Source organism: Pempheris klunzingeri, chromosome 17, assembly GCF_042242105.1.
Source record: "Pempheris klunzingeri isolate RE-2024b chromosome 17, fPemKlu1.hap1, whole genome shotgun sequence".
Taxonomy (NCBI): Eukaryota; Metazoa; Chordata; class Actinopteri; order Acropomatiformes; family Pempheridae; genus Pempheris; species Pempheris klunzingeri.
Genome location: NC_092028.1, coordinates 6250906 through 6276541, shown reverse-complemented (window position 1 = coordinate 6276541; position 25636 = coordinate 6250906). Strand labels below are relative to the sequence as shown.

At 40.6% G+C, this 25636-nt stretch overlaps 2 protein-coding genes across 2 annotated transcripts; one reads left to right on the top strand and one right to left on the bottom strand.

Annotated features, from left to right (window-relative positions):
* The first annotated feature begins 157 nt into the window (after nucleotides 1–157).
* gps1 (G protein pathway suppressor 1) lies at nucleotides 158–11524 on the top strand. The gene is made up of 14 exons (XM_070848729.1): nucleotides 158–277; nucleotides 1684–1776; nucleotides 2881–3062; nucleotides 5052–5216; nucleotides 5992–6127; nucleotides 6241–6318; nucleotides 6602–6662; nucleotides 6996–7081; nucleotides 8386–8480; nucleotides 8564–8669; nucleotides 8830–8910; nucleotides 9530–9667; nucleotides 9755–9889; nucleotides 11084–11524. The coding sequence occupies exons 1-14, from the start codon at nucleotides 245–247 to the stop codon at nucleotides 11156–11158; spliced, it is 1464 nt and encodes a 487-aa protein (XP_070704830.1). The 5' UTR covers nucleotides 158–244; the 3' UTR covers nucleotides 11159–11524.
* Nucleotides 11525–12149: 625 nt separating this feature from the next.
* On the bottom strand, nucleotides 12150–19267 carry LOC139217388 (fructose-bisphosphate aldolase A-like). The gene is made up of 8 exons (XM_070848730.1): nucleotides 19199–19267; nucleotides 17476–17592; nucleotides 15229–15495; nucleotides 14798–14958; nucleotides 14450–14533; nucleotides 13202–13376; nucleotides 12913–13112; nucleotides 12150–12810 (listed from the first exon to the last, which is right to left on the bottom strand). Exons 2-8 carry the CDS (start codon nucleotides 17585–17587, stop codon nucleotides 12715–12717), a joined length of 1095 nt encoding a protein of 364 aa, XP_070704831.1. The 5' UTR covers nucleotides 17588–17592; nucleotides 19199–19267; the 3' UTR covers nucleotides 12150–12714.
* Nucleotides 19268–25636: the final 6369 nt, after the last annotated feature.

Genomic DNA, 25636 nt, shown 5'->3' with positions numbered 1-25636 from the left:
AACAAGCACATTGAAAATTAAGATGATCGAAACTAAAGTCATGAAATTGCACACTCCGACACAGTGGGTGGCAGCATGCAACGTTCGCGTTGGTTTTCAACAAAGGAGAGGGAGATATCAAAATGCTCCTTCCCGAGAGCCGTAGCTTAGACCCAACCCACTCACAGACTCGGCTGCTGGACTGCACGCCGCACATAAACATTTTTATGGTATATTTTCCACACCGAAGTCAGACAAAAATAGTATGCCTTTGCCCGTGCAAGTGTTTAACTTTCAGGTACGTCTTAATCATTACCGTTTTTGTCATTTATAACCAGCCAGCATTATTGAAATCTGAACGCAGTGCACCTTCAGTTCTAGCGATGTACCGTAGCTAACAAGCTAGGTTAGCTAACGTTAGAAATGTAGCCACGGTTTGCTTCATGGTTTACGACTTAAGACCAAGCAGCATCAATTCTTTGTGTCTTACAAGACATTATTAATTATTTACGAAACAATAAGTGGTTGAAATATTACATAAATTTCAAGATTATAGTCTTCTTTTTTGGCTAAAGATGCTGCCCTTTGCTAACGTTTTAGCGCAGCTTTGGAGTAAACGAAGGAATGGCTAATACATTCCATATTTACCAGTATTGTTGCTGCTGTCTGGTGCATTGGAGTGCGCCTAATTGATGAATAATCCTCCAATTTTGCAAAAGCATGCTACATGCATGTATGTTTACCAGTAAGTCAACGCGTTTCTAAATGGGAGATTGCTTTAGTGGAGTTTGGACCTGTAGGCTAACAACTGACTGAAGGCCTCCGCTGGCTAACATTAACAGTGGCTACACCGGCATTGTCGTGACGGTACACTTACCAACACAACGAATGGCGCTAGCAGTGAGTGGTTAATGAGGCACAAATGCCTTCACTTTGATTCTTCTATGAAGCAAAACATAACAAAGACTGAATTACGTTTTGTTTATTATTGTAGCCTGTAGCTAACGAAAGCTAGCACTGCCAAGACAACTTCCTGCATTAGCAGTCTGTCACATTAGCTCTAAGTAGCGGATAGCATTAACGCATTCTAACATGTTAAAAAAACTTTTGTAATACGTTACTTTCTAAAAGTACAACGTCAGCGTCATAAACCATTGTCACCAGCCTGTCAAGTAACTGTTAGCATAACTGTTGCTGTACCTATGTCGATGCATAAATACCTGTTTAAGAGTCAACCGTGGTCAGTTTGCTTTGCTTGTTGACAACCACACGTCCCGTTTCGAACAAGACCGAATACTTGTTGTTAATACTTGAAATCAGCATACATACTGTATTTATATTGCTCAAGACAACAACAAAGCTCTTAGAGCAGTTCAGTATTTGAAGTTAGGTCCCAGCAGTTCAGTAATAGTAAAACACAGTACATTGCATCACCACAGCCAGATGTTTCCATTGTTCTGCTACTGGAGCACAGTTTGTTGTGGTTGTTGTCATTCACTGGTTGACAGTCTTTAAGTATTCCATCTCACAAAATCTCAGTAGCCAGAAAGCATTTGCTCATTGGGAAACTGACACTGGTCACCTTCTCAATGCTTGCTAAACATATGGAATATTTTTATTACAATCCTATTATTATTATGATCATTTATAATGTGGATCCTGTCCTGCATTTTGATTTTTGCTAACCTGATCTGTTTCTCTCAGGGGTCTGTGGAACCCATGCAGATTGATGCAGACCCCCAGGAGGACCAGCAGAATGCTCCAGACGCCAACTATATTGTGGAGAACCCAACACTGGTATTGACCCGACAGAATTTTCTATATACACACTTAGCCTAACACTTACCAGGCACACAATGTGACTGTTTTCCCAATGAAAAGTAAATCAGAGGTCTAGAGCTGTCACCTAAATGTACACTGTGTTCCAAATTATTATGCAAGTAGGATTTCAGTTAAATAAACTTTTGTTTTTTTGTTCTTCAATGAAACGTTTTTGCTTGTGTTGTTTCTCCTGTCTGTTTAAAACACTGGCTCCTATGTTAACATGTAACTTGACCTGTAAAGATGTTTTTGATTGAAACAGCATTTATTTTGAGAATGCAGAGAATACAACAGATTTCCATTTTCAATTCTTTATAACCTATTGAATGCTTTCAAACTCTGTTGTGCATAATAATTTGGAACACTGTATTTTGAGTTATTTAAAAAAAAAAAAACACTGTTGTCATCATCTGAAGTTTTGTTTAATAAAATCCTGATTATAATATAATTGTTGAGGATTTAAAAAATCGTACCGACTGTCATTTGTATTGACTATTTAGGAAAAACGAACAAAAACAGCATATGCGTAATAATTTGGAACACTTGTCATGCCTCCAGTGTGCTCGGATTTTGTAACTGAACTATGATAATCATAGAGCTACTTTTTAGTCTATTACTTTGTCCCAGAATGCAGGTACAATTAATTGTTGTCATTGTTTTTTCACTTTCATTGTTTCAGTTCTATTAGTTTCACAGCTTCTGACCATTGAATGTTTGTTTTTTATGTGCATTTTTGTGGATTGCATTTAAACGATGAGTTTGAATTTGGGAAGGGTGTTATTGCTAAAATCTTCTATCACTATATAATGTAATCTTGTATCACAGTTATGGTATATATCACGATACAGGAATTGTTGTGTAAATTCAGTTAAGTAATTTTGTAAAATAACCATTCAATATTTCCTCATTTCTGATTATTTTAAGTTTTTTAAACCCTTTTTTGCATACATTAATTAACAAGCAATGAAGTTAGCTGGATTTCAGTTATATCAAATTCTATTTCATACCCATGTATGTACTCAACCTCTCTGACAGCAGTTTCAGAGAAAATGTTTTTAACCTGTCCCTTCCTGTTCATAGGACCTGGAGCAGTATGCGACCAGCTACAGTGGATTAATGCGCATTGAGAGGCTTCAGTTCATTGCTGAGCATTGTCCACAGCTTCGAGTGGAAGCCCTGAAAATGGCCCTTACCTTTGTTCAGAGGACCTTCAATGTTGACACTTACGAAGAGATCCACCGCAAACTCACTGAGGCCACACGGTAATACATTTTACGATTCCCAATCTTAGCAGTGTACTCTTACCAAAGAAGTTGATGATTATTAGTTCTCTGTCTAGTAAAAATTTGCACTTTGATATTTTGCACCACAGGGATACAACGACCTGCATGTAATGTGTAGAATCATTCTGTAAGAAATCAATTGTTTTCTGACCTCACCTTTCGATTTGAACAATTGTTCTTCCTGCATATGTGAGAAAGTCCTAGAAGGTGGTTTGATTAACCAGGATGACCAACCATCCAGGAGACAAAGGCCTTCAAAGTTGACACTTAAGGATCCACCACCCCACTTAAAGATATAGATCTTCTTCAAAAACAAATGTAAAAGTATGGTTCTTTGATAACTTTGATAACCCAGTTTTAGTACTTTTGGTCCAAAATAAATAGATATGCCATTAGGTGGGCTTTTTTGTCTTTAAACCTTAATTTGCAAAAAAAAATGTAACCTCAGATATTTCTCAGTTTTTAACATGTTATGGGGTATACTTTTTAATTTTTTTACAACACCTGATTTGCAAATGAGCGCTCTTATGAGTGGTCTATTTAGGGGATTGAATCATTTTGAGACTGCATTAGTCATTAAAAGCAGGATTTTGTGTTGAATTTGGAGAAACTACCTGTAAAATTACTTGTGTAGAGGTTTTTAAATTGTTCTTGTTTGAGCTGTTCATTGAACACAGCTGAAAGTTTGTAAATTTTACCAATAAACCTAAGTGGCAATGGGGGTTAAATAATTTTGAGTGCCACTGTATTTGACGTGTTCTTTGTTGTCTTGTTCTGCAGTTGTTAATGTAAACATTCATGAAGTACCATTCAAGAACAAGGTTCAGTCTTCAAAAAGGGTTGCATAATGAAATGCAAGTTGTAGTTCCACTTGCTACATAAGAAGTTGGTCCTATGGAAAGAAGTTGTCCTGTGGCACAACAGTGGCTATGGTTCTGTTGCTCTGCGTAGGCCCCTCACCTATATCACTGATGCTAGGTAGATGAGTACCAATGATGTAGTGGGTAGTTTTAATCACCCGCTACAGAGACATCCTGTCCTAGGCCATTCACATCCCATGCCAGTTTGTAATGTTTCCAGTTTGGATGCTTTCAATTTGTCATCTGTAAAAGTTGGCAAGAACTTGGTGTGAGAATTTTACTATCTCAAGTTTCCTTAAGAAATACAACTGAGTGTGAGCTTTCTTAACCAGAGTGTAAATGTGAGATGACCATGTGATGCTGACTCCCAGAAACTTTAAACTGTTCACCTGTTCCACCTCAGCTCTGCTGATGTTTGACACCTTTTTTTCTAAAATCAACTATCAGCTCCTTGGATTTGTATCATTGACATTGAGCAGTTGGTAGTTCTCTGAGCACCACTCAGTAAGGTTATTAAGTTCCTCCAGATATGAATTATCATTGTTTGTCATCCTGCCAATGGTGTTAGCATCATCCTAAAACGTCATAAAAGAGTTCTCTACATCTAAAACTGCAATGCCTGACATGCACAGTGTGAACAGGAGGAGGCTAAGTACACAGCCTTGAGGGATTCCTGTGTTTGTGACCACCAACCTGAAGTGAAAGGGGTCTATTTGTGACAAAGTCCAATGTTCATTTACAGAGCATAGTACTCAAGCCCCGAGTGCTTAGTCTGCTGATCAGTCACATTGGGGAGTTTGAAAATAACAAAATGTTGTTTGAGCTCAGTATTCAAAGTCATGTAGTGTTCCAGTAGTAAGCTATTTTTCCATTCTATTTTGTTCCTATGTTTTTTGTAAGTAGTGACAATGTCTGTATCTTTATTATTTAAAAGAATATTTAGGCTCAATTTATATTGTTTATATAGTATATCCACATTGAGTGATGTGAAAAATCAAAGATTTTGTGTTCTGCACCACATTTGATGACAAATGCATTTTTACTCTCATAAATAACTTTGTCAAGATCTAATGTAAGTTGTTGTTTTTTTTGTTTTTTAAACCTATAGAGAAGTGCAGGGTGTGCCAGACACAGTGCCTGAAGGTGGAGTTGTTCCTCCTCCACTAGACTCAGCCTGGGCAGAGTCCACCAGAAAAAAGGCTCTGCTCAAACTGGAGAAACTGGATACTGATCTCAAGAACTACAAGGGAAACTCCATCAAAGAGAGCATCAGGTATGACGGCACACAAGCATGGTTTACAGCAGGGGTGTCAAACTCAATCAAAGAAAGGGTCATAATTTAAAACCCGGTCTAAGTCGCGGGCCAAACGGGCTCAACATTTAGTGAAGACTCTAATAGTGACTCTTTTATTATAGTATATAATATAATAATATAATATATATTTTATCCAGAAATATGAATGTAAACAGCCAAACTTCAACAACTTTTCCTCAATAAAATAAATAGAATTTTAAATAATTTTTTTATTTTCTGTACTATCCTGATGTTTTGTCTCATAGTGTCGTCTTATATTTATATTCTTTAATTATGGCCACATCAGCTCCACAAACAAGACACACAGGTTTACCTCCGATATCGACAAACAGGTAAAACTCTGCCCCCCACCTGCTTTGAAAGTCTCTGTTTTCAAAGTCCACTTTTCGTTTAGCCATTTATTTTAGGGGGGCTAGCTTAATGGCGCGTTTCCACTAGTACCTACTCCGTACCTACGCCTAGTGGAAACGTGCCATAAGTGTCGCTATAACAGCGCTGAGTGATGCATTGATCCGCTGATCGGTGTGTCATTATACTTGCGGGAGGAGGGGCTGCTGTTTACCGACGGGCCGTTCTTAATAGTCACATGAAATTATCTCGCGGGCCGTATATAATTGTATCGCGGGCCTTGAGTTTGACATATGTGGTTTACAGCATCAATGAATGGCATAATGCTTTATGTACCACCACTTTACCTCCCCCTCACCTTCTGTTCTGCCCTCTCTCTCTCCAGGAGAGGCCATGATGACCTGGGTGACCATTACCTGGACTGTGGTGACCTCAGCAACGCCCTCAAGTGCTACTCCCGTGCCAGAGACTATTGCACCAGTGCTAAGCACGTCATTAACATGTGTCTGAATGTGATCAAGGTACAGCAGGGTGGACAACATTCTGCTACTGCATTCCTGTCATATGGCTGTAACCATTGTAACCATGTAACACAAAGAACTGAAGGAGCAACTCCTCTCCTCTATGCCCACAGGTTAGTGTTTACCTCCAGAACTGGTCCCACGTACTGAGCTACGTCAACAAAGCAGAATCCACACCAGAGATAGCAGAGGTGAGCATTATCCTCACGTAAAAGAGGTACAGGTTCTCACTTTCAGCTCAGCATCTAGTGCCTGAACTGTGTCAAAGGTCAAGCCTTAAATGGCTACATTGCAGAAACATTAATTTTGAAATTTTGAACGGTGGGTATTGTTACCATTGTCAGACGGAAAACTATTAGTACAGCCATTTTTGGAAACAGGCGATGTATGTTTTCAAGCCTTCCTTTGATTTTCAAAGCTTTTTATTGAAAGACATTCAGCGGATTCTGTTTCTGTTTTGTTTTGTTTTTTCAGCAAAGAGGGGAGCGAGATAGCCAGAATCAAGCAGTCCTTACCAAATTAAAGTGTGCTGCAGGTAAGACAGCATTATGCTCTGTGAGCATTTCATTTCAGTACATCCTGAAATTTGGTTGGGAAGATCAGCTGAGAAGTAGTTGACTGGTAACAACGTGTTCAAGTATGGATAAATATGAACTGACTACTTACACTGTTTAATGAAACAATGCAGTGAGAGCGGTCGGTAACAGCTGCCACAATGAAATGCGGTGCAGAGTTGCTGTGCCTTCTGTTGTGCCATGCTATTTAGTGCAGAATTGCTCTGTTTATAGAGAGCCATTGTGTATGCTTTTTGAAAAATATAATGGTTGGTAATATACAAATCTCCTTACTCTGTTTGTTGGGGTTTCAGGCCTGGCAGAGTTGGCCTCTCGGAAATATAAACCAGCTGCGAAGTGCTTCTTGCAGGCATCTTTTGACCACTGTGACTGTCCAGAGGTGAGTTATGTCAGCCAGTGGTACCTTGGTATTATAACTGATCCACCAAAACCTGAAAGGTTAGGTTCACATTTTCAACCGCAAAGACTGCTAATGACTCACACTACCTTTGTCTAAAGTCTGAAATGAGTTAATCTGCAGAATGAGAATGGTGGATGTTGTCCATTATCACTAACATTAGTGTCAGTCCAGTATAGACAGGAGAAACGGCAGATCTCCTTATCTGTCCTTCCCAGAGTTCTCCTGTTCTCTTCCATCCCTATTTTCAATCCATGGCCCCTCTCTGTCCATCAAGACAAAAGCACTTAATAAATATATACAATTACAGCTACAAATTTTTAACAAGCTAGATTAGTACACCCAGTCTCACTGCACCTGTCTTACCTTTGTATGTGAGTAGTCTTGTCAAGTTTGTTGTGGGAAGTGAGTCTCTCCCATTGTGTGATAGAAGTATCAGTCCTTTGCCACAGAAAGGTGTATGCTGTTAGTGGTATTGGCTTTACTTTAGTCAGCCATGAAGTGCATGTCGGGCTCAGGTTACAGTGTAATAACTGAATGACTGTATTGTAATTACCAGCTGTGAGTCTACTACTGTTTTGGGGCCCCTGATCTGGAAAGACAATAACAATAAGTCACACATTAGGTAACATTCACCGTTTCTGCAATCACTTGAATTTAGACCATATGATTTTTATGTTTTATGTTTTAGTTTACCAACCTTGTCTGCTTTTCTTGTCCTTGGTAAAAACCTGAGTAAGCTCATTTTCTTAAATTAGTGCTGCTACCTTTTAACTAACTGAATTCTCTCTGTGGGTGAGAATCAGGCTTTCTGGGCGAGTCACCAAGGTGTTGGATTAGATGACTGACTGTGGAATGATTTTTTTTTTTTCAATTACAGTGTCGGCAAATGTTAACAGGGACAATGCTGTTTTTAAGACTTGAAAATATCTAACCTATTCAGTATAAATGATGAATAAGGTCCTACAATTGAACACAGTACCCAGAAAGGTATGATGTGGGAGCTCCAGTATTTTTAGAACATGTCTTGACCTGAAGTCTGTGTGGGGAAAAAAGGCTCATTTAACTTAAGAAAATGCACAGGAACCTGTCTCCTGACACTGGTAATACTAAACCTGATACTACTGGGAAGTATAGGGAAGACCCCCACTGGGGGTCCAACCTTAAAATTGTTTGTTGTAGCGTTATATATGCAAAAAAATACTTTTGAAAAAGTAATTCAGTGCAGTATACTGTCCAAACCCTGATCAGCAGTATGTGTGTATTTGTGTGTGTGTTCCCTGCAGCTCCTGTCACCCAGTAATGTAGCTGTGTATGGAGGCTTGTGCGCTTTGGCCACATTTGACAGACAGGAGCTCCAACGTAATGTCATCTCCAGCAGGTAAGTGGTTGTAGTTTAGTAAATTGTGAAAAATATCATGGTACTTTTCATGAATAGTCTATTCATCTTTTTTCTGTCCTCAGCTCCTTTAAGTTATTTCTGGAGTTGGAACCTCAGATCCGTGACATCATCTTCAAGTTCTATGAGTCTAAGTACGCGTCTTGTCTCAAGCTGCTGGATGAAATGAAGGTTAGAGCAGAAACCTTTCTGTTAAACTAAGGGTAAACAAAGGCTACAACACAGTGTAGCTGTGACAGAATAACTGTCACTTGAAACTCAGCAGTTTGACACTGTACACATGCTATCAGGGTAAATAGCAGGGCACTATATTATGTGCTGTTTCCCCCAGGATAATCTCCTCTTGGACATGTACCTGGCCCCACACGTCAAGACACTGTATAGCCAGATCAGGAACAGAGCCCTCATTCAGGTGAGACATACACTCCGTGCACCTCCATCCACTGTGCATTTTTCAATTTGCATATAGTGAATATAAAATTTTTTAAAAGATTCCAAAACATTTTTAACCCTTGACTGACATGACAAACTTAGGAGTATCAATAAAATGAAATGTGTTCAATGGAAACAAATCATACCGAACATCAAACATTTGACTCAAATGTCCATTGAAGATCTGTGTGGAGCGATAAAATGATAAGCTTCATTACATGAAACTGCAAAAGCATTTCTCATCGTGGGAAACATCAGGAACCATCACAATATGGTAACAAGTAGTGAGCACATTTAAATAAACTTTATTGCCAGTGTCTCATGTACATGTGACAGACTGCTCTCTGCTGTACACTTTAAAAAACAAACAGAGTTGGCACATTTCCTTCATGCTTTCCACATGTTTGTCCATGGTTTCGGTTTCAGCTTTTACTTTAATCATGTCATGTTGTGTTCTTTCTTGTGCAATGGTTTAATGGCACTCACTGAAGAGTTAGTGCGACAGGCTATTTATCTCCACGAACCAACTCATAACAACAGCGATCACTTCAGAACATGAGAGGATAATTCTGCTACTTCACCACACTGTGTCTGTTCAGTATTTCAGCCCTTACGTGTCAGCAGACATGACTAAGATGGCCCAGGCTTTCAACACCACAGTAGCAGCTCTGGAAGATGAGCTCACCCAGCTCATACTGGAGGGGCTAATCAACGCACGGATCGACTCCCACAGCAAGGTAAAAAACAAACACACGTAACGAAATGTTGAAATGACTCATTTGTCATGTGAAGCATTACAAACGAGTACTCTGACATTTTGATAGATCCTGTATGCGAGGGATGTGGACCAGAGGAGCACCACATTTGAGAAGTCACTACATATGGGCAAAGAGTTCCAGAGACGAGCCAAAGCCATGATCCTCCGAGCGGCTGTGCTGCGCAACCAGATCCACGTCAAGGTAGAGAAAAAAACATATTTCACTTACTTTTTATACTTACTAATACAGACTTTATTCATTTTAGCAGCACTTAAATATTAAACTGTCAGAAAACCACCCTGCCAAGGAAAAGAATTGACATGTTAAGTATTGTTCAAAACATTACCACTCTAAAATCAGGGGTGAACATAATGCACATACCTGTGTGTGCGGATCGTGGACTGTCTTAAACTATACCTTATAAATATGTATATTATTATAGTAATATGTAATATATTACAGTAAACAGTTGTACACGATTAGTATCAAAACTGAGATTATTTTAGTCACCAGAAAGAAGAGAGATCAAGTGATGCAGCCTATTCACTGTACAGTTTACAGGCAATATTCAGTATTCAAGGTGAACTCCAGTTAAAGCAGTGCTCGCATGCTTAACACAGTAATACTGTGTCTGTATTTTGTATGTATCTGGGCACACAGACATGTTAAACAGATTAGTTACTATAATAATTATCTGAGTTTTATTGAGCTAAGTGAATCAGAATACGAGGGGAGTCAGGAGGGACTTGTGAGAGGCAGATAGAAGAATGGTGAGCTGCCTCATAGTAGTGTTAGTGTTGTTTTAGTGATTTTTATATTGTAAACTGTTCCCATATTTTGTCCTATTTTTCAAAGGCCAGGGTAAAATGAGTAAGTATGTTCTTTGACCAATATCAATTTGTTGATGGAATGTGTGGGGCCATGATTTGTTATTAGCCTAACTTCCAGTGTTTCTACTTCATTTCAAGTTTCCCCTCAAACTCCTCCTCTAACAGTTTTAAAAAGGTACCTTTTATAATATAGTGTTGCACATCCATAAAGTTGGGGAGCAAAGACAAAGAAAAACAAAACAGTATCAGCAACGTCTGTTGCAGCAGAGGCCAAAGATAATTATTTATTTTGTATGAATCAAACCAATAGTCAAAATGAAAATGCTGGAATTTACACTCTATAGCTTCATCAATAAGACACCCACACACCACCAGTTTGTAACACAGGATTTCTATTATAAATGATTAGTCTCTAAAAGCCAAGCAGAGATAACGCTGATCATCAGAATTTGAAAACCATATTTATGGTTTAATGATGGTATAGCAGCTCTGAACTGAAACACCACTGATATTAAATAGCAAACACATGTAGCAGTGCCTCACTCCTGTTGTGTCCATCCCTCAGTCTCCACCCAGAGAAGGCAGCCAGGGGGAACTGACACCAGCCAACAGCCAGACCAGGATGAGCACCAACATGTGAGGAGGACGTCCTCTTCTACGTCTGCATGCTGACTGTGCAGACCGAAGGGGATGGATCACCCAGTCACTGATCCTCACCACCTCCCAACCACCCCACCTCCTGTTTTTCTGCTAAATACAGAAACAACTCACGACATAAAGACTTGTATGTTCTGAAATAATCTCTGTTATGTCCATCAGATGATACAGGGGAAAATATTTTGTTGGTCTGATCTGGAGATTTGGAGAAGAAGAAAATGTATTTTGATGAAAGCTCAGCACTTATGCTGTACTTTGATGGTAGGAGATGCACTTTGGTCTGATACACATGATGGAGGCCTAATTAACTGAAACAATGTTTTAAAATAAAAACGTCTACCAAAACATACCCTCACTGGTTGTCTTTATGCATTAGCTCTGTTGTCACTGGATGAATACAATGCCGCCCTAGTGTGCCCAAAGTGTGTGTGTGAGTGTGTTTTGACTGCTGACAGAGGCAGAAAACTGATGAGGTCAATTCTCAAAGTATAATATGAAAAAAATCCATAGTTGTTATTGTGAGTATGTTGGCAGCTGGGATGTGTCACCGGGGGCTGGGTACGTTTAATTTCCCACTGCATCTATGGTAAACTGATACATATGACGCATCCTTGATGCTGCAAGAAGACAAAAGTTATTGTAGGGCATAATTCTCTGCAATATGATTTACATTTGTATTAGATTAGAAAAAGTATTGTGTTCTATCAGAAGTGCAACTAGTCTTTACATTAAAAGACTTAATTGTTCCAGTTTTGTTTCTGAATTCTTGCCTCAGCAGTCAGTGACATGGATGCTTAGGCTGAAAACCAGAATGCTGAACCAATTCCCAACAGGGAGGTTAAGACAAAGCTGCACCCTCTCATTTCGTTCTATATGTGCTGTAGGTGCACTTGAGGTAAAGGAGTCACCTTAGTATGTAAGCCATTCAGAAGAAGTGTCAATTAAAATCAGTGTACACAAACAAAACAACAGGATCTTATTAATTGTGGAATATTTTAATAAGAATCTCTTTCCAGTGTTTACACTAATACTGTAAATTGATTCATAATATCCTCTACAAAGTGGCCCTCCAGCAATTGGTTCAGTTGAATAATGAAGGCACATGTAGTTAAAATTCATTAAGACAATTTTAGAAACCGCAGATGGAACTACAAACTGAGGGCACCTCTGAAGGGGAACTCTTTCACCCTTTCCTCTTTCTCGGTGGGGTTTAAGTGCACAAACAAAAAAAGTGACAACACATTGAGTCAGGTGGTACATTAACACTGACATTACAAGTGCAAAGCCAAACTAAGGATAAAGCTGGAGCATTTATACTGGGTCTGTGTGTAATGTTGGGTAGTATTTCTCTTTCACATCATGTTTTTCTGTCTGGAAACACCTTCTCGTTCTCATCACGAACAGAATGCTGTTGAATGTTTGGTTTGTCTGTGTGACTCAGAAGATCACAGCCTGGTCCAGCTGTATGCGATAGGAGGGAGTGGAGTGGCTGGGTACAAAGGGGGTGAAGTGCAGTGAGGAGAAGCAGCCTAGCTGACTTCAGTAAGCGTGGTCGGCCACAAACAGAGACTCCTCAGCTGCAGCCCCTCCCACTCCAGAGGACACATACTTCCCCTGAGCGGCCAGGCTATTATTCTATGGAGAAATACACAGCAAAGAAGAATTCATTAAGACACAGCTTTCATTTTCTATATTATTTGTAGAACTTGCATCATCTTCTCCTCCTCCTCCACTTACCAGGGCTCTCTTGACATACTCGCCCTGGCAGGCCTTGCCATTCTCCTTCTTGCCTCCCCAGGCCTTCAGCGCTGAGGCCTGCAGGGCCCGGCCAAAAGAGAAGGTGAGGGCCCAGGGCCGGTGGAGGGGACATTGGTTGATGGCGTTCAGGTTGATGGTGGCCTCCTCCTCACTCTGACCACCTGACAGGAAGGTCACACCTGACGAAGGAGTATACACAGGAAGGTCAGGTGGCACAAAGGTGTACTTGTTATGACCGAGCATACAAACGTGTATATGTCCATCATACCTGGCACAGCGGGGGGCACAGTGCGGCGCAGGGCAGTGACAGTTGCCATGGCAGTCTCTTGAGGGCTGTACTTTTTGGGGCAGGAGTGTCCAGCAGTCACCATATTGGGTTTGAGCAGTGTGCCCTCCAGATAGACGTGGTGGTCAGACAGCGCCTTGTAGACAGCTGCCAATACCTGAGCGAAAGAGAGAGAGAGATAAAACATTCCATTCACAGATTTCACTGTGCTTGACCGCTGATTGCTGTGGGTTTGTAAATTCACTTTGCGAAAGAACAGATAGGTCCCCTTTGGTGCCCTGGAATGGTACCAACCTGAGTGGTCTGACAACAGCACATACGGGTTATTTACATCCAACGGTTGTGTAACAATAGTTTGCTCTGCTTCAGATTTCTCTACTTGACAGTTTTCATCCACAAGTTGACAATGTGCAGGAAAACAGTAATTCTACGACCAAACAATTTGAAAGCTGCTCTAAACACAAAGTTTTGAAAACATACTGGCTTTAAAAGCTGATATACTTTCTCACTAATGCTAGCAGTAGTTGGTTATACTGTGGAGGTGGCAACGAAATAGATGGCTGATGAAGAAAGTAGATCATCCAGTCAAAAAAAGACATTTTTCTGAAGAGTGGAATAAATCTGAATCAAAACAGCAGAATTAGACTAATATCAGACTGATGGGAGAAGGAAAAATGACTTAGAAAACCTACGTAACATCTTCAGTTACCAAGTATAGCCAGAAGCTCTTGATAAGCTCGTATAGTATTTCAGTTCTCACTGCTGCCTTACTGCGCTCTACTGAACTAATGGGTTTTTTTGTGGTGAACAATAAAAATCTCTCACAAATGTTTCTTTTAATATGATAAACCCCTCGAAACAGCTTACAGCTATATGGTAATATACTCAAACCTGAATATGGTTCATCAATGATGTTCATCAATAATAAACACCAGTCAGTTCACTATTAACTTCAGCTGTTTGTTTATGAGCCTGTTATGAGCCTTTGCTGACCACAAACGACCGCACCAGACGAGGTAGCCGACACCATCAGATGTGATCAAAACATTACATCACCAGACTGCTGCTCAGCCTCCACACACTTTTTGGTTGAAAAGATGCCAAATTCAAGGTGATGATGACATCTGTGCCGTTGCATCCTACCCATAACATCAGAGCTGAACGACAACGAAAGGCTCGAATCTGTTGTTGTTCCCACCACACTTTGTATCTGTTGCTTCTATCACTCACCTTCTCAGTCACGTACTGGCAGTGCTGCAGGCTGTGGTCACCGTCTGGAAGAATCTCAGGCTCCACAATGGGCACGATGCCATGCTGAGACGGGGGAGACAGAGCATATGAGGACATTAAGTAATGGATGGAGGAGGATATTGTAACCAGCAGCATGACAAGAGACAATGACACTTCCTCTCTTTAGGGTTGTGACCTTTGCACCAACTACTGGACAGTTAGTTTGAGAGGAACCCGATGAGCCAATCATGCCCTCAGTTGTGTTACAGCTGCCTGTGTTACATCACCGCATTGGGAAAACAAGGTTGTGCACTATGCAGTGTGTTTGAATGTGTGTGTGTGTCTAACCATCTGGCAGATGCTGGCATAGCGGGCCAGCACGTTGGCGTTTTCCATGATGGCCAGCGTGGACGGGGTGGTGGGGGTGATCTTTAACACACATCGCCACTTGGCAAAGTCAGCACCATCCTTCTTGTACTGAGCACAGCGCTCATAGAGGCCGTCCAGACCTGACACAGAAACAGCACAGATGGAAAACTTGATTGTTGAAATAGAGAAGAATGACGTGAGAAGTATGAGGTGAGGTGATCACTGAGATCGTTCCTCTTTGCACTAATACAAATACACCATTAATGTATTTTCTGTGCATCTGCAAGAGAAAATACTTTTTTTTTAATACTATTTTTAGAAAACAAATTTAGTAGAAGTCTACAGACACAAATAGACAAAGTGTATTAAAATAAACCCCTCCCTCACTGTAGTAGGGAGCCCCTCTGTACCTTGAGTGGTGGTCTCTCCGTTAGTACCGGCGAGGGGAACCACGCCCTTGTCCACCTTGATGCCCACCACTATGCCCTTCTCTTTGACCAGCTGGGGGAAGGGCTTGCCACCGTCCGTCTTTTGGTAGAGTGTCTCATGGAAAAAGATGACACCCCCGATGCAGGGGTTGACTTGGTCGTCAGCAGTGAAGAGGAGCTGGCGGTAAAGCCTCCTATTCTCTTCAGTGTTCTCAGCGTTAATGCTCTGGAAGCGCTTGGCCATGCTGCCTGGAAAATGACAGGAGAAGACAGGTGGAGTGAGAGGCACTGCGATACAGAATGGGATTTAAAAGTCAGAAGTGTGGGATCCATTTTCTTGCGTCATCTGTTATGTTATGTGTTGTGCAACCCTGTGTTGTAGAGTAACAAATAAATGAAGCTTGAACAAGTTAAATGATTAGTTTCCCCCGATGGTAGGAATGGTGTGTGAATGGATCAGTGTACTATTAAAATCTTTTGAGGGGTCTAAAAGACTAAAAAGACACCATATAAGTGCAGTCCATCTCCCATATACATTTAATATATATGTATTGACCTCAGCTGCACACTTTTTTCAATCTTTCCGAGCCCCCAAACTTTTTAGAAGTCCTCTGGCCCTTAAATCATGCCTTTTCCTGAATCTAAATCTGAATCTTACTCTCTATGGTCCAATCATTCAGTATCTGATACAGATGTCTGATGACAAAAACATCTGGTAGACAGGAAGTGACATATTTTACTCAAAGAAAATGTTAAAACAACCACCATCTTGAGAGTTCTTGGGTTCTTGGCTCATGACTAAGTGTAAGACATCTCTCAATCAAGCAAACACAAGCTGATACTTCTTTTAAAGCCTTTAAGCGGTTAGCCAGCTGTTTCACTTGTTTTAGCTCATTTAAATGAAATAAGAGTACAAGTGACCATTTTGCAAATCAAGCCACTGTGTTTGGAAAAGTAGATTTACTGCATTAATGTTTTATCGTGGTTACATATTTGGTAAAAGTGGTAAACGTCCACTTTTCCTATTTTTATACTGTATGGACACAAATAGAAACCACCATCTCTCTCAAAAATAGAGGTGAGAAATAATTTGAGAGAAAAGCTGAGACTGTAATTGCATCTTGTTTAGACCTTAGGAGTGAAGAGAGACCCAAGAATAACATAAAGGTTGTGAATAAATGCCTCTCTTTAAGCTCACTGTAATTATTTGTGCTCTGTAGCTGGAAGGGATGTCAATCAAGTTTCTTGAAAAAATGTTGCAGTGATCACATAAATGATTTCACTGGTGGAAACCAGCCTGTGTGTGCTTAAACTGTAATTATTTACTGTAAACTGTACATTTTTTAAACAGTGTTCTCTATTGTTAACAAATGTTTGTTCTACCAACAGTTTGGTCCTTGAGTATGACTGCTGAGGTCATCAAGTAACAGAGGAATGCAAGGGCAGATACTGACTTTTATAGGCCAATATACTGAAACATCAATATCTATATTTGAAGGTTTCACAACACCCAATAACAATATCCATCCATCCTTCCATCGTCTATACCGCTTATTCTTGAGGGCTGTGTTTCTATAGGTCTAATGTAAGTTCAGTAACAGATGGACTTTAGCAGCAGCAGTGCAGAGCAGCTGTAGGCTGACAGTAACACCCTGGTCAACCTAAAATGTGAGTCTCCGACAGAAATTAAACAGTGAATGATTTTTCAGTTGCACTAGAATCTATATCTATACTTAAATTAACATAACATATATGTTTGACAAAGATCGTCAGTTATTGAAGAATTGTATAGAGGAGGACAGTTTACAGCGTCAAAGTAAAAAACAAGCTCTCTGGTGAAAAAAAAAAAGACATTTCAAATCAACCTTTAACATATTTTTTGGCATTTCTGTATGATATTTTCAATTAATTACAATATAAACTGATATTGATTTCTAAAATGCACCTTTGACGTTGATCTCAGCCAGTGATATTTGCCATGCTGATATATCAGGCAGGTTCTAGTATAAACGTGTATGTTAGGGGGTACAAAAATGCAAGATGTTATGTGCTTTTATATTTTCAGCACATGACAACATCCTACCGTCTTCAATTATTGATAGCAAACCAACAAATAGATATCAGAACTGTTTTTAATGTGATTACTGTGCGACTGAAGCAGACTGTAACTGGTCATTGTGCTGACCAGGACAGATGTGATCCTGTTACATGGCCATCATTCTGTCATACCTGTGGATTCATCAGCTGCCAGGATGCCTTTTCCAGGAGCAACAATCTTCTGAGCGATGTCACTGAGCTCCTTCTTCTGCTCAGCAGTCAGGAAGGGATATGCATGAGTCATGTTGACTGGGATGGAGACAAGAAGAGAAAGAGTGAGACTAGTGTTGACTTATTTCTTAATAACTCCGTATATCAGTCTTGCAGAAACAGGAAGAGATTGTGCCGTCTTACAAAATCAAACCACACTATGTCTACACTATATTCTCCTCATCTGAAAAGGAAATGTTGAGAGAGCCTCAAACTTTCCTTTTCTTTCTTTATAAACTGCTACGTGTCCCAAAGTCTGTTCTACAACTTGTAAAAGATGCTTAGCACACATGAGAGCATTCTTCCCTCAGAAAATCAATTGTAGTGAGGAAAGCAGTTGGTGCTCTGTTGATTCATTTACTATATTTCTTTATTTTTTTGTGACCTGAAAATAGTTTTTTTCCATTTATTTATTCATAGATAGGTTTTATTTCATCATCAAAATGTGCATAATACTCACAATAACTATAAAATAAGGTAAAATGAAATTAAATGATTTTAAAACAAGACAAGAAAACAGTAGAATTCAGTTGAACAAAACACTGTGTGTGTTACATTATAAAAAGCAGAGGTGGAATGTAACAAACTACATTTTCCGACTCACTGAAGTGCAATTTTGAGTATTTCGATTCAATGCTGCTTTAAATCTTCTACATACTTTAAACTTTCTTCTTTCTGACTGTGGGCCCTTGTCATGATTTGAACACAGTACCACCAAAGAGTCATTTCCCCTTGGACATTTTCAGTTACTGTTCTAGGATCAAATCTAATTCCACATAAAAAGTAGAGTAGAAAACTTAAACCAGATTTTTTCCCTTCTTTTCTCATTGATCATCGTCTGTCCCCTCGGGTAGATCGTTGGTAGTTTGATCCAAAGAAGTTAAGTTTAAGTAGCTTTAACTTTTCATGTCTTTACATTTTGCTGATGATACTTCCCTACTTTAACTTCACTAGAATTGTAATTGCAGGAATGTTACTTGAAACTGAGTCTATTGTTGTTTTACCATTTTCACTTCACTTTTAGTACATGAATAGACCACAGTTTTCTCCTCTCCCTGAGGAACTCCACACTCCCTTTGACACTAACAGAACTCTAGTGATAAACAGCGGTCATTTCCACATGAGGGAACTGCGTCACGGCCCTCCTCCCTGAGGAACAACCCTTCTCACTGAGGGTCGGACACAGAAGTCACTGCAGATGACTTCGGTCGGACTCTGAGTGATGGGCTTTCAGGAGTCCTTTGCTTTCCTGGTGATATTTTCCTGCTTGTATCACAAACTGTGCAGCACAGAAGCAGCCGTGTGAACACTATAGTAACACCACGACAGCTTCTCCTGACGGCACTTCCGCATCTCTGCCAAACCTTCTCAGAGACTGTGAAGTACGCTGAACACGAAATGGCCTCAAAAACACTTCACTAAACTGCGTTATTATGGCAAAGTAGACCAAATTGTTTGTGGCTATAGGAAAACGTTATGGTTTGAACATATATAGGCTATATACATATAACAACAATGTTTAAGTACTTAAAATGCACAAAAAGTACTTGAAAAAAAGGCACCAATAAAGATGCAACAAGCTAGCTCTGTATGAAGTGAATGTGAACAAAGAAAATAAAGAAGAAAGAAGAAAATAAAGACTGACCAGGTGGAGGCTCGGTAACAGGAGGAAGCAGATGGAGACGGAACGCTGCTGCCGTAAGGATGTAGGACGAGAGAAGGGCGAAGAGCAGCCAACCATATCAGAGTAAAGGGGCGGGGCCTCAGCGGGGATGGTCCAATCAGAGCTCAGCTGACGCAAATCTTTATCCAGTAGGAAGATGCTGGAGTCGTGTCGAACGGTGATGCTGAGCGTGGGTTCAGTAAACCCTCAGCGTTGTCCTACAGGCAGTTAGTTCATGGGTTGATCAAAAATCAAATCATACAGCTCTCTAGAGATCCCGTGTCAAAACTATTCTGATGATCCTTCGTGCTGATGATTCAAGCTGGTCTAATGTCACATTTTCAAATGTAACCCACAGCTATAAAAGTGAACCTAACGGTAAACCACTGCAACAATGGGCACGATTACCGACACTATGAGTAAAGGCCAGCTGAGCTTACTAAATACCTCATAGGTTTCTATCTTTACTTAACATTTGATAAAGCAAATATATGTGAAGAATATTAAGCAGTGTGGAGTTGAAGTGAGTGATAAACTGATTGAAATCACTAATAAAATCAATTAATTACAAAAAGTTAAATTTAAATAAGTTAAAAGTTAAAGTTAAATAGCTGTTGAGGTTGGCATGCTTTTGAATGTAAGATAGACATCTGAAAAAGTCTCACAGAGAGTGAGTCAATGTACCATTAAACTTGCATTTTGGAGAGATTGCTCTGGTTAGCTGTTTGGATGCATATATGCTCACATCTGTTAGGGAATACATTTATTTTCCAAGCCAATGTGAAAGCCCTTACAATGAGCAGACTACTGGCTGTTGGTTTAAGATATACTTGTGTGTTTATTATCTCTATTCTACTGTAAGTTCCAATGATAAAGCTTGTTGCCTGTAAAGCAGAGCTGAGGGCTTAATAACCCAAGAAGTTGGAGCTCTAGGCTACGTGAGGATCTTCACATCAGTGATGGGAATTTCGGCTCTTTTTAGAGAGCCGGCTCTTTTGGCTCCCAAGTGGCTCCTCAGATTTTTTTGTTGCTTCAATAAATTTGTTAGCAAATTATGTGTAAAAAGAAATATTAATGTAAAAAACACATTATATAGAATATTTATTGTTTATATTGCCTTATCAATTTGAAATTATTTAATTTTACTGGGGTCATAGAGCTCTGGGCTGCAGGTCTTGGTGGCTGTGGTGTTGTCCTGGATGATACTGTAGACATTGTAGGAGCAGTAGACACACTGGCACCTTCATTAACAGCAGGTTCCCTTGCTTGACCTTTCTCCTCTAACTGAATTGATGGGTGAACAGTACACACGTCTGTGCAGGTTATTTGTGGAGCCTGCCTGATATGAATTTTTAATTTAGCAAAGTCTGCCCTTGAACTATCAATTATATTAAAATGTATCCAAATTTTACTACGTTTTCTGTCGCTCATGTTTCTCACCTGTCCTGCATGCAGTCTCTGACTATGTGGCAATGCTCTCTCGCTCTCGTCTCTCCCTCACTCCAGTTCGTGTGCTCACTGCGCTGTGTGTCTGTTACCCTAAAAATATAACATTTAATTGTTTCTTTTAATCAATTTAGAAAATGCCAAGTGAGCGAACAGAAGAAAAATCTAAATCAAATCAATATTTGGTGTGACTACCCTTTGCTCTCAAAACAGCATTAATTTAGCAGTTCAAAACTGTGTGAGGAACAGCCAGACTCTGCTACCAAGGTGAGGCTGTGAAAGACAGTTTCATGTCACAGGTCATCATGACAAGACTGAGCACAGCAACAAGACACAAGGTGGGAGAGCAGACTGAGGTTTCAAGATGTGCTGTTCAAGCTCTTGTGAAGAAGCACAAAGAAACGGGCAACATTGAGGACCGTAGACACGCAGACATGGAAACTTCATGCAGCAGATGAAGAGTGGGCCGTCCATCTGTCGGAAGGCCAGCGGTTCAATCCCCAGCTTGTCAAAGTCAGCATTTCAAAGTGTCCTTGAGCAAGATACTGAACGCCAATTTGCTTCAGTGTATGTCAGCGTATGTCAGTGAATGTGTGTGAAAGAATAGTCTCCTCCAACTTACTCCTCCTGAATGAATGATGTATGAATGAGTGAATGAGGATGTCATATAAAAGTGCTTTGGGAGTGCAATGGGACCCAGATACACCCATCTACCGTCCGAAGTCTGGCCAGAAGTGGTCTTTAAATGGTAAATGGTCTGTATTTTGTATAGCGCCTTTCTAGTTATTTCAACTACTCAAAGCGCTTTACATGACATCCTCATTCACCCATTCATTCAGGAGGAATGTAATTTGGAGGAGACTATTCTTTCATACTCATTCACACACTGAAGCCAGCAAGGCTTCAGGAGCAAGTTGGGGTTCAGTGTCTTGCTCAAGGACACTTCGACATGTTGACCAATAGGAGCTGGGGATCGAACCCCCGACCTTCTGATTGAGGGACGACCCACTCTACCACTGAGCCACAGCTGCCCCTCTTTAGGGAAGAATTGCGTCCAAAAAAGCCAAACCTCTGACGTGGAAACAAGCCACTCAACTATGCATGAAAACAGGAACTGGGGTGCAGAAAAATGACAGCAGGAGCTCTGGACTGATGAATCAAAATCTGAAATATTTGGCTGTAGCAGAAAGCAGTTTGTTTGCTGAAGGGCTGCAGAGCGGAACAATAACACGGCTTGCAGGCAACAGTGAAGCTGGTGGAGGTTCCTTGCAAGTTTGGAGCTGGGATTAGGTCAGGATTAATAGTTTCCTCAATGCTGAGATATACAGGCAGATACTTATCCATCTTGTAATACCATCATAGAGGCGTCTGATTGGCCCTAAATTTACTCTGCAGCAGGACAACAACCCCAAACATACAGCCAATGTCATTAGGAACCATGTTCAGCGTAAAGAAGAACAAGGAGTCCTGGAAGTGATGGTGTGCCCCCCCACAGAGCCCTGATCTTAACATCATTGAGTCTGTCTGGGATCTCCAGTTCTCCAAGATGTCTGGAACAACCTACCTGCAGAGTTCCTTCTAAAGCAGTGTGCAAGTGGACCTAAAAGAATTGATGCTGCATTGAGGGCAAAATGTGGTCACACCAAATACTGCTTGAGATTTTTCTTCTGTTTGCTCACTTTGTAAACTGATAGAAAATAAACAATATGATTTCATATTTTTGAAAGCATTCTTTCTTTACAGCATTTCTTCATACCTGCCTAAAACCTTTGCACAGTACAGTACATCTCTGGAGGTTACCTGTGCCTGTGCAATCAGATGCCTTTACATGTGCTTCTTTTGTGTAGGCTGTTATTTGTTTTCATTTTAATGTATTTATTTCAGCCTCACAATTATTATATATATTATTATATATTTGTTACCATCTGGCTCAGAAATGGCAACAGAGGGAGGCCTCACACAGATTAAGCAGCAAAAAGTTATTTTATTCAACTAAAATGAATAATCTAAACAACTCATCAATGAACTGTGTTCATATAAGAGGATCAGTCATGTAAGTATGTGTGGATGAGTGAGGATGTGGTGTGGTGCATGTTGAATGGTGCAACAAACCAAACAAAGGAAAAAGGTAGGTATGCTGCGGGCCCAGGAGAGAGAGAGAGAGACTCCCAGAAGGGGAGGGCTATATGCCTTTCTGGAGGCCGCCGCCCAGTTAGGCGGGTAGACTGAGAAACCTCCCAGCTCCACCTACCAGCCCAACTCCCAGGATCTACGAAATAGAGCATAGCACAAAAAGCAGGAGTGGGAGGGTTCGTCACACCCCCTCCCTTAAAATGGGGGACCTCACTAGGCCCACCACAGCTACCAGGTAACTTAATATTACTCAAACAATACAAATAAAGATACACTCGGAAATTTCAGTCATTGGATGTCTATACCTACTGCAGGAAATCTCATATCAGACATAGCAACTCCTTGGTAACTTTGGTACCTAAGAAGCATTTAAGAGAAGAAAACCAGGACAGACAGAGTCAACTGCAGAGAGGGAAAAACACCAAATAACTAAACAGTCATGGCTTTGGACATGGCATCAGCCACTACATTTTCAGCACCTTTAACATATCGAACATCTAAATGAAATGGCTGGAGGAACAGACACCAACGCATGAGCCGCTGATTTGGATTTTGAAGTGAGTTAAGAAACGTTAGGGGATTGTGATCTGTGTAGACCACCAAAGTTGAGGGTGCGGCGTGCACCTGGAGAAGGAACCATTCTATCTGCTGAGGGTCTTGGGATCACATGACGTCCTGGAGACATCTTACGCACCTCCCAGGCTAAAGACGTGGGCCTGTTCTGTGCATCTGTTTTCTCCAACTTCTCCTGAAGTTGGATCCAGTCTATGAGAGCTTTGAAATCCCGTATATAGTTGTCCAGCATCATCAGCACCTCCCCGCATTCTACGACGCTCTGATCAGATTCACAGGTGACGTAAATCTCGTCCACAGTTCGACGGAGATTGTCGAAGAGGAAAGCCCAGTAGCGTGCTCGCAGGTCCACCTTGTGGGGCTGCCTGGCTTTGGTGGGACTCTTCTCCACCCCCTTGTCCAACAAGGTGCCAGCTGTACCTTTACTTTCCACACCAGCATTCTGTTTCTTATTCCTTTGTTGTCCAGGATTGATCCTCTGGGCCCTGGGATTGCCGCTGGAGTTACTTTTGGACTTTGCTTCCTCATCTTTGTTTTCTAAAGGTACACTCCAGGCAATGAGGTTTCGAGCAGCACGGCCCTCTTCAGCAACTATCTTCCTAACCTTGTCATGGCTGTTGGAGCGGAAAAGACAGTCAGTCCCATCCCTTGGACATCAACTCTAGACCCTGTGTCAGTCACAGGAGAGAAAGGCAACACTGAACCCACAATAAATGAATCCAGAGCCCCTGAGTCTCTTAATATTTTAACAGGAACTTTCTTCTCACTCCCCACCAGAGAAACGTAACCATCTGACACAAACGTAGCATAGCCAGGATCTATCCTGTTTGAGGGATTTATTTGCACTTTCTCCACAACAGGAAGCTCAAACACTTGTTCTGAAAAGGACTTTGTGTGCGCCTGCACAGCAGCAATGACACGGTCTCTTTCCTCTGCACGCAAAGATGCCGCAGCCCCAGACGGTTTTGCTCCTATATTACCAGGCTTAAACTTCTTTTTCCACTCTGGACACTCATTTCTCCCGTGACCCTTACCAAAACAATAATTGCAGATGCGATTTGGGTCCAACTTTCCCCGTAGTCCACGATCTGCTTTAACTGAAATCCTCTCCATTCCATCAGAAACATATAACATGCTGCCATCCTTTTCTGTTTCTGTTGAAAGACGGACATCAGATCATTTGTCTGTGTGCACAGTTGAGATATTGTCAATGAGATGACTGACATTCTATGCAGATTTGAAAAGTATACATTTTTACAATTGCAACACAGAGAGAAGCTGGCTGAGTAAGAGCAGCTAAAAGGAAGAGGAAGATTTGAACAAGGCCGAGGGTAGGACATACCAGAATAACTTCAACTCTGCATTTAACCTTCCTCTTGTGTTAGGGTCGGTACCGACCTGTTTTAGGTTTTAAATGGATAAAAAAAACCACATACATTTGTTTATTGCATCAAGGCTTTATGACTTTGTCAGGAACCTTTATTTCAACAAAATAAAACAAAAAAAAATTGTTTTCACTAAATTATAAAATGCTCTAGTTAAAATTATGACCTTTGTGTTGTTAGGGTCGGTTTCGACCCAGTTATAAAAATAAGATTATAAAGCAATAATTAGAGCCAAAACTGAAATCATAAGTTCACTGTTAGCCAACACACTGACAGCCAGTTCCTCTCCCAATCATGTGAGCTTTAGGGGATTCTCATTTTGCCTTGTTTTCCAGTATACCTGCACAAAAACAAAACAAACAAAAACGAGCATGTCCAGATATGTGAGGTCAATTCAGTATAGAGTTGGTGTCCAAATATGTGAGGTCAATTCAGTATAGAGTTAGTGACTTGCAGAGTTGGTGAGAAGAAGATTTTCAGTGAGCCAAGTTTTGGATAATATTTTTGGTGAAAATGAGGGAGAGGACACAGCAGCATAGTGATTCTGATGAGCAGGTTTCTGTGGAGGAAGACAATGTGGAGTATCAGCCAGAAGACACAGACACATCTGATGACTCTGATGAGGAGGTAACCAGTGCTGAAGCTGCTCCAGCTGAAAGATTCAAGTCCAAAAATGATAAGATCTGTTGGAGCTCTGTACCTCCTGATGTACATGGCAGGGCAGCTGCTGCAAATGTCATCATAATGACCCCTGGAATCACAAGGTTTGCTGTGAGTCAGTGACATCAAGACATGTTTTGAGTTATTTATGCCATTGTCACTAAAAAGAGTCATCATTGCTATGACAAACATTGAAGGAAAAAAATTCTATGGCAGCATGTGG

What these genes read in the sequence shown, in the direction of transcription:
- gps1 (XM_070848729.1), top strand. Translation starts at nt 245, where the DNA reads ATGCCTTTGCCCGTGCAAGTGTTTAACTTTCAG. An exon ending in TGCAAGTGTTTAACTTTCAG is followed by an intron (nt 278 to 1,683) that starts GTACGTCTTAAT and finishes TGTTTCTCTCAG; the next exon opens with GGGTCTGTGGAACCCATGCA. An exon ending in ACCACTGTGACTGTCCAGAG is followed by an intron (nt 7,082 to 8,385) that starts GTGAGTTATGTC and finishes TGTTCCCTGCAG; the next exon opens with CTCCTGTCACCCAGTAATGT.
- LOC139217388 (XM_070848730.1), bottom strand. Translation starts at nt 17,587, where the DNA reads ATGACTCATGCATATCCCTTCCTGACTGCTGAGCAGAAGAAGGAGCTC. An exon ending in GCCAGTACGTGACTGAGAAG is followed by an intron (nt 13,377 to 14,449) that starts GTGAGTGATAGA and finishes TCTTTCGCTCAG; the next exon opens with GTATTGGCAGCTGTCTACAA. An exon ending in TGTGCCCCCCGCTGTGCCAG is followed by an intron (nt 13,113 to 13,201) that starts GTATGATGGACA and finishes CTCCTTCGTCAG; the next exon opens with GTGTGACCTTCCTGTCAGGT.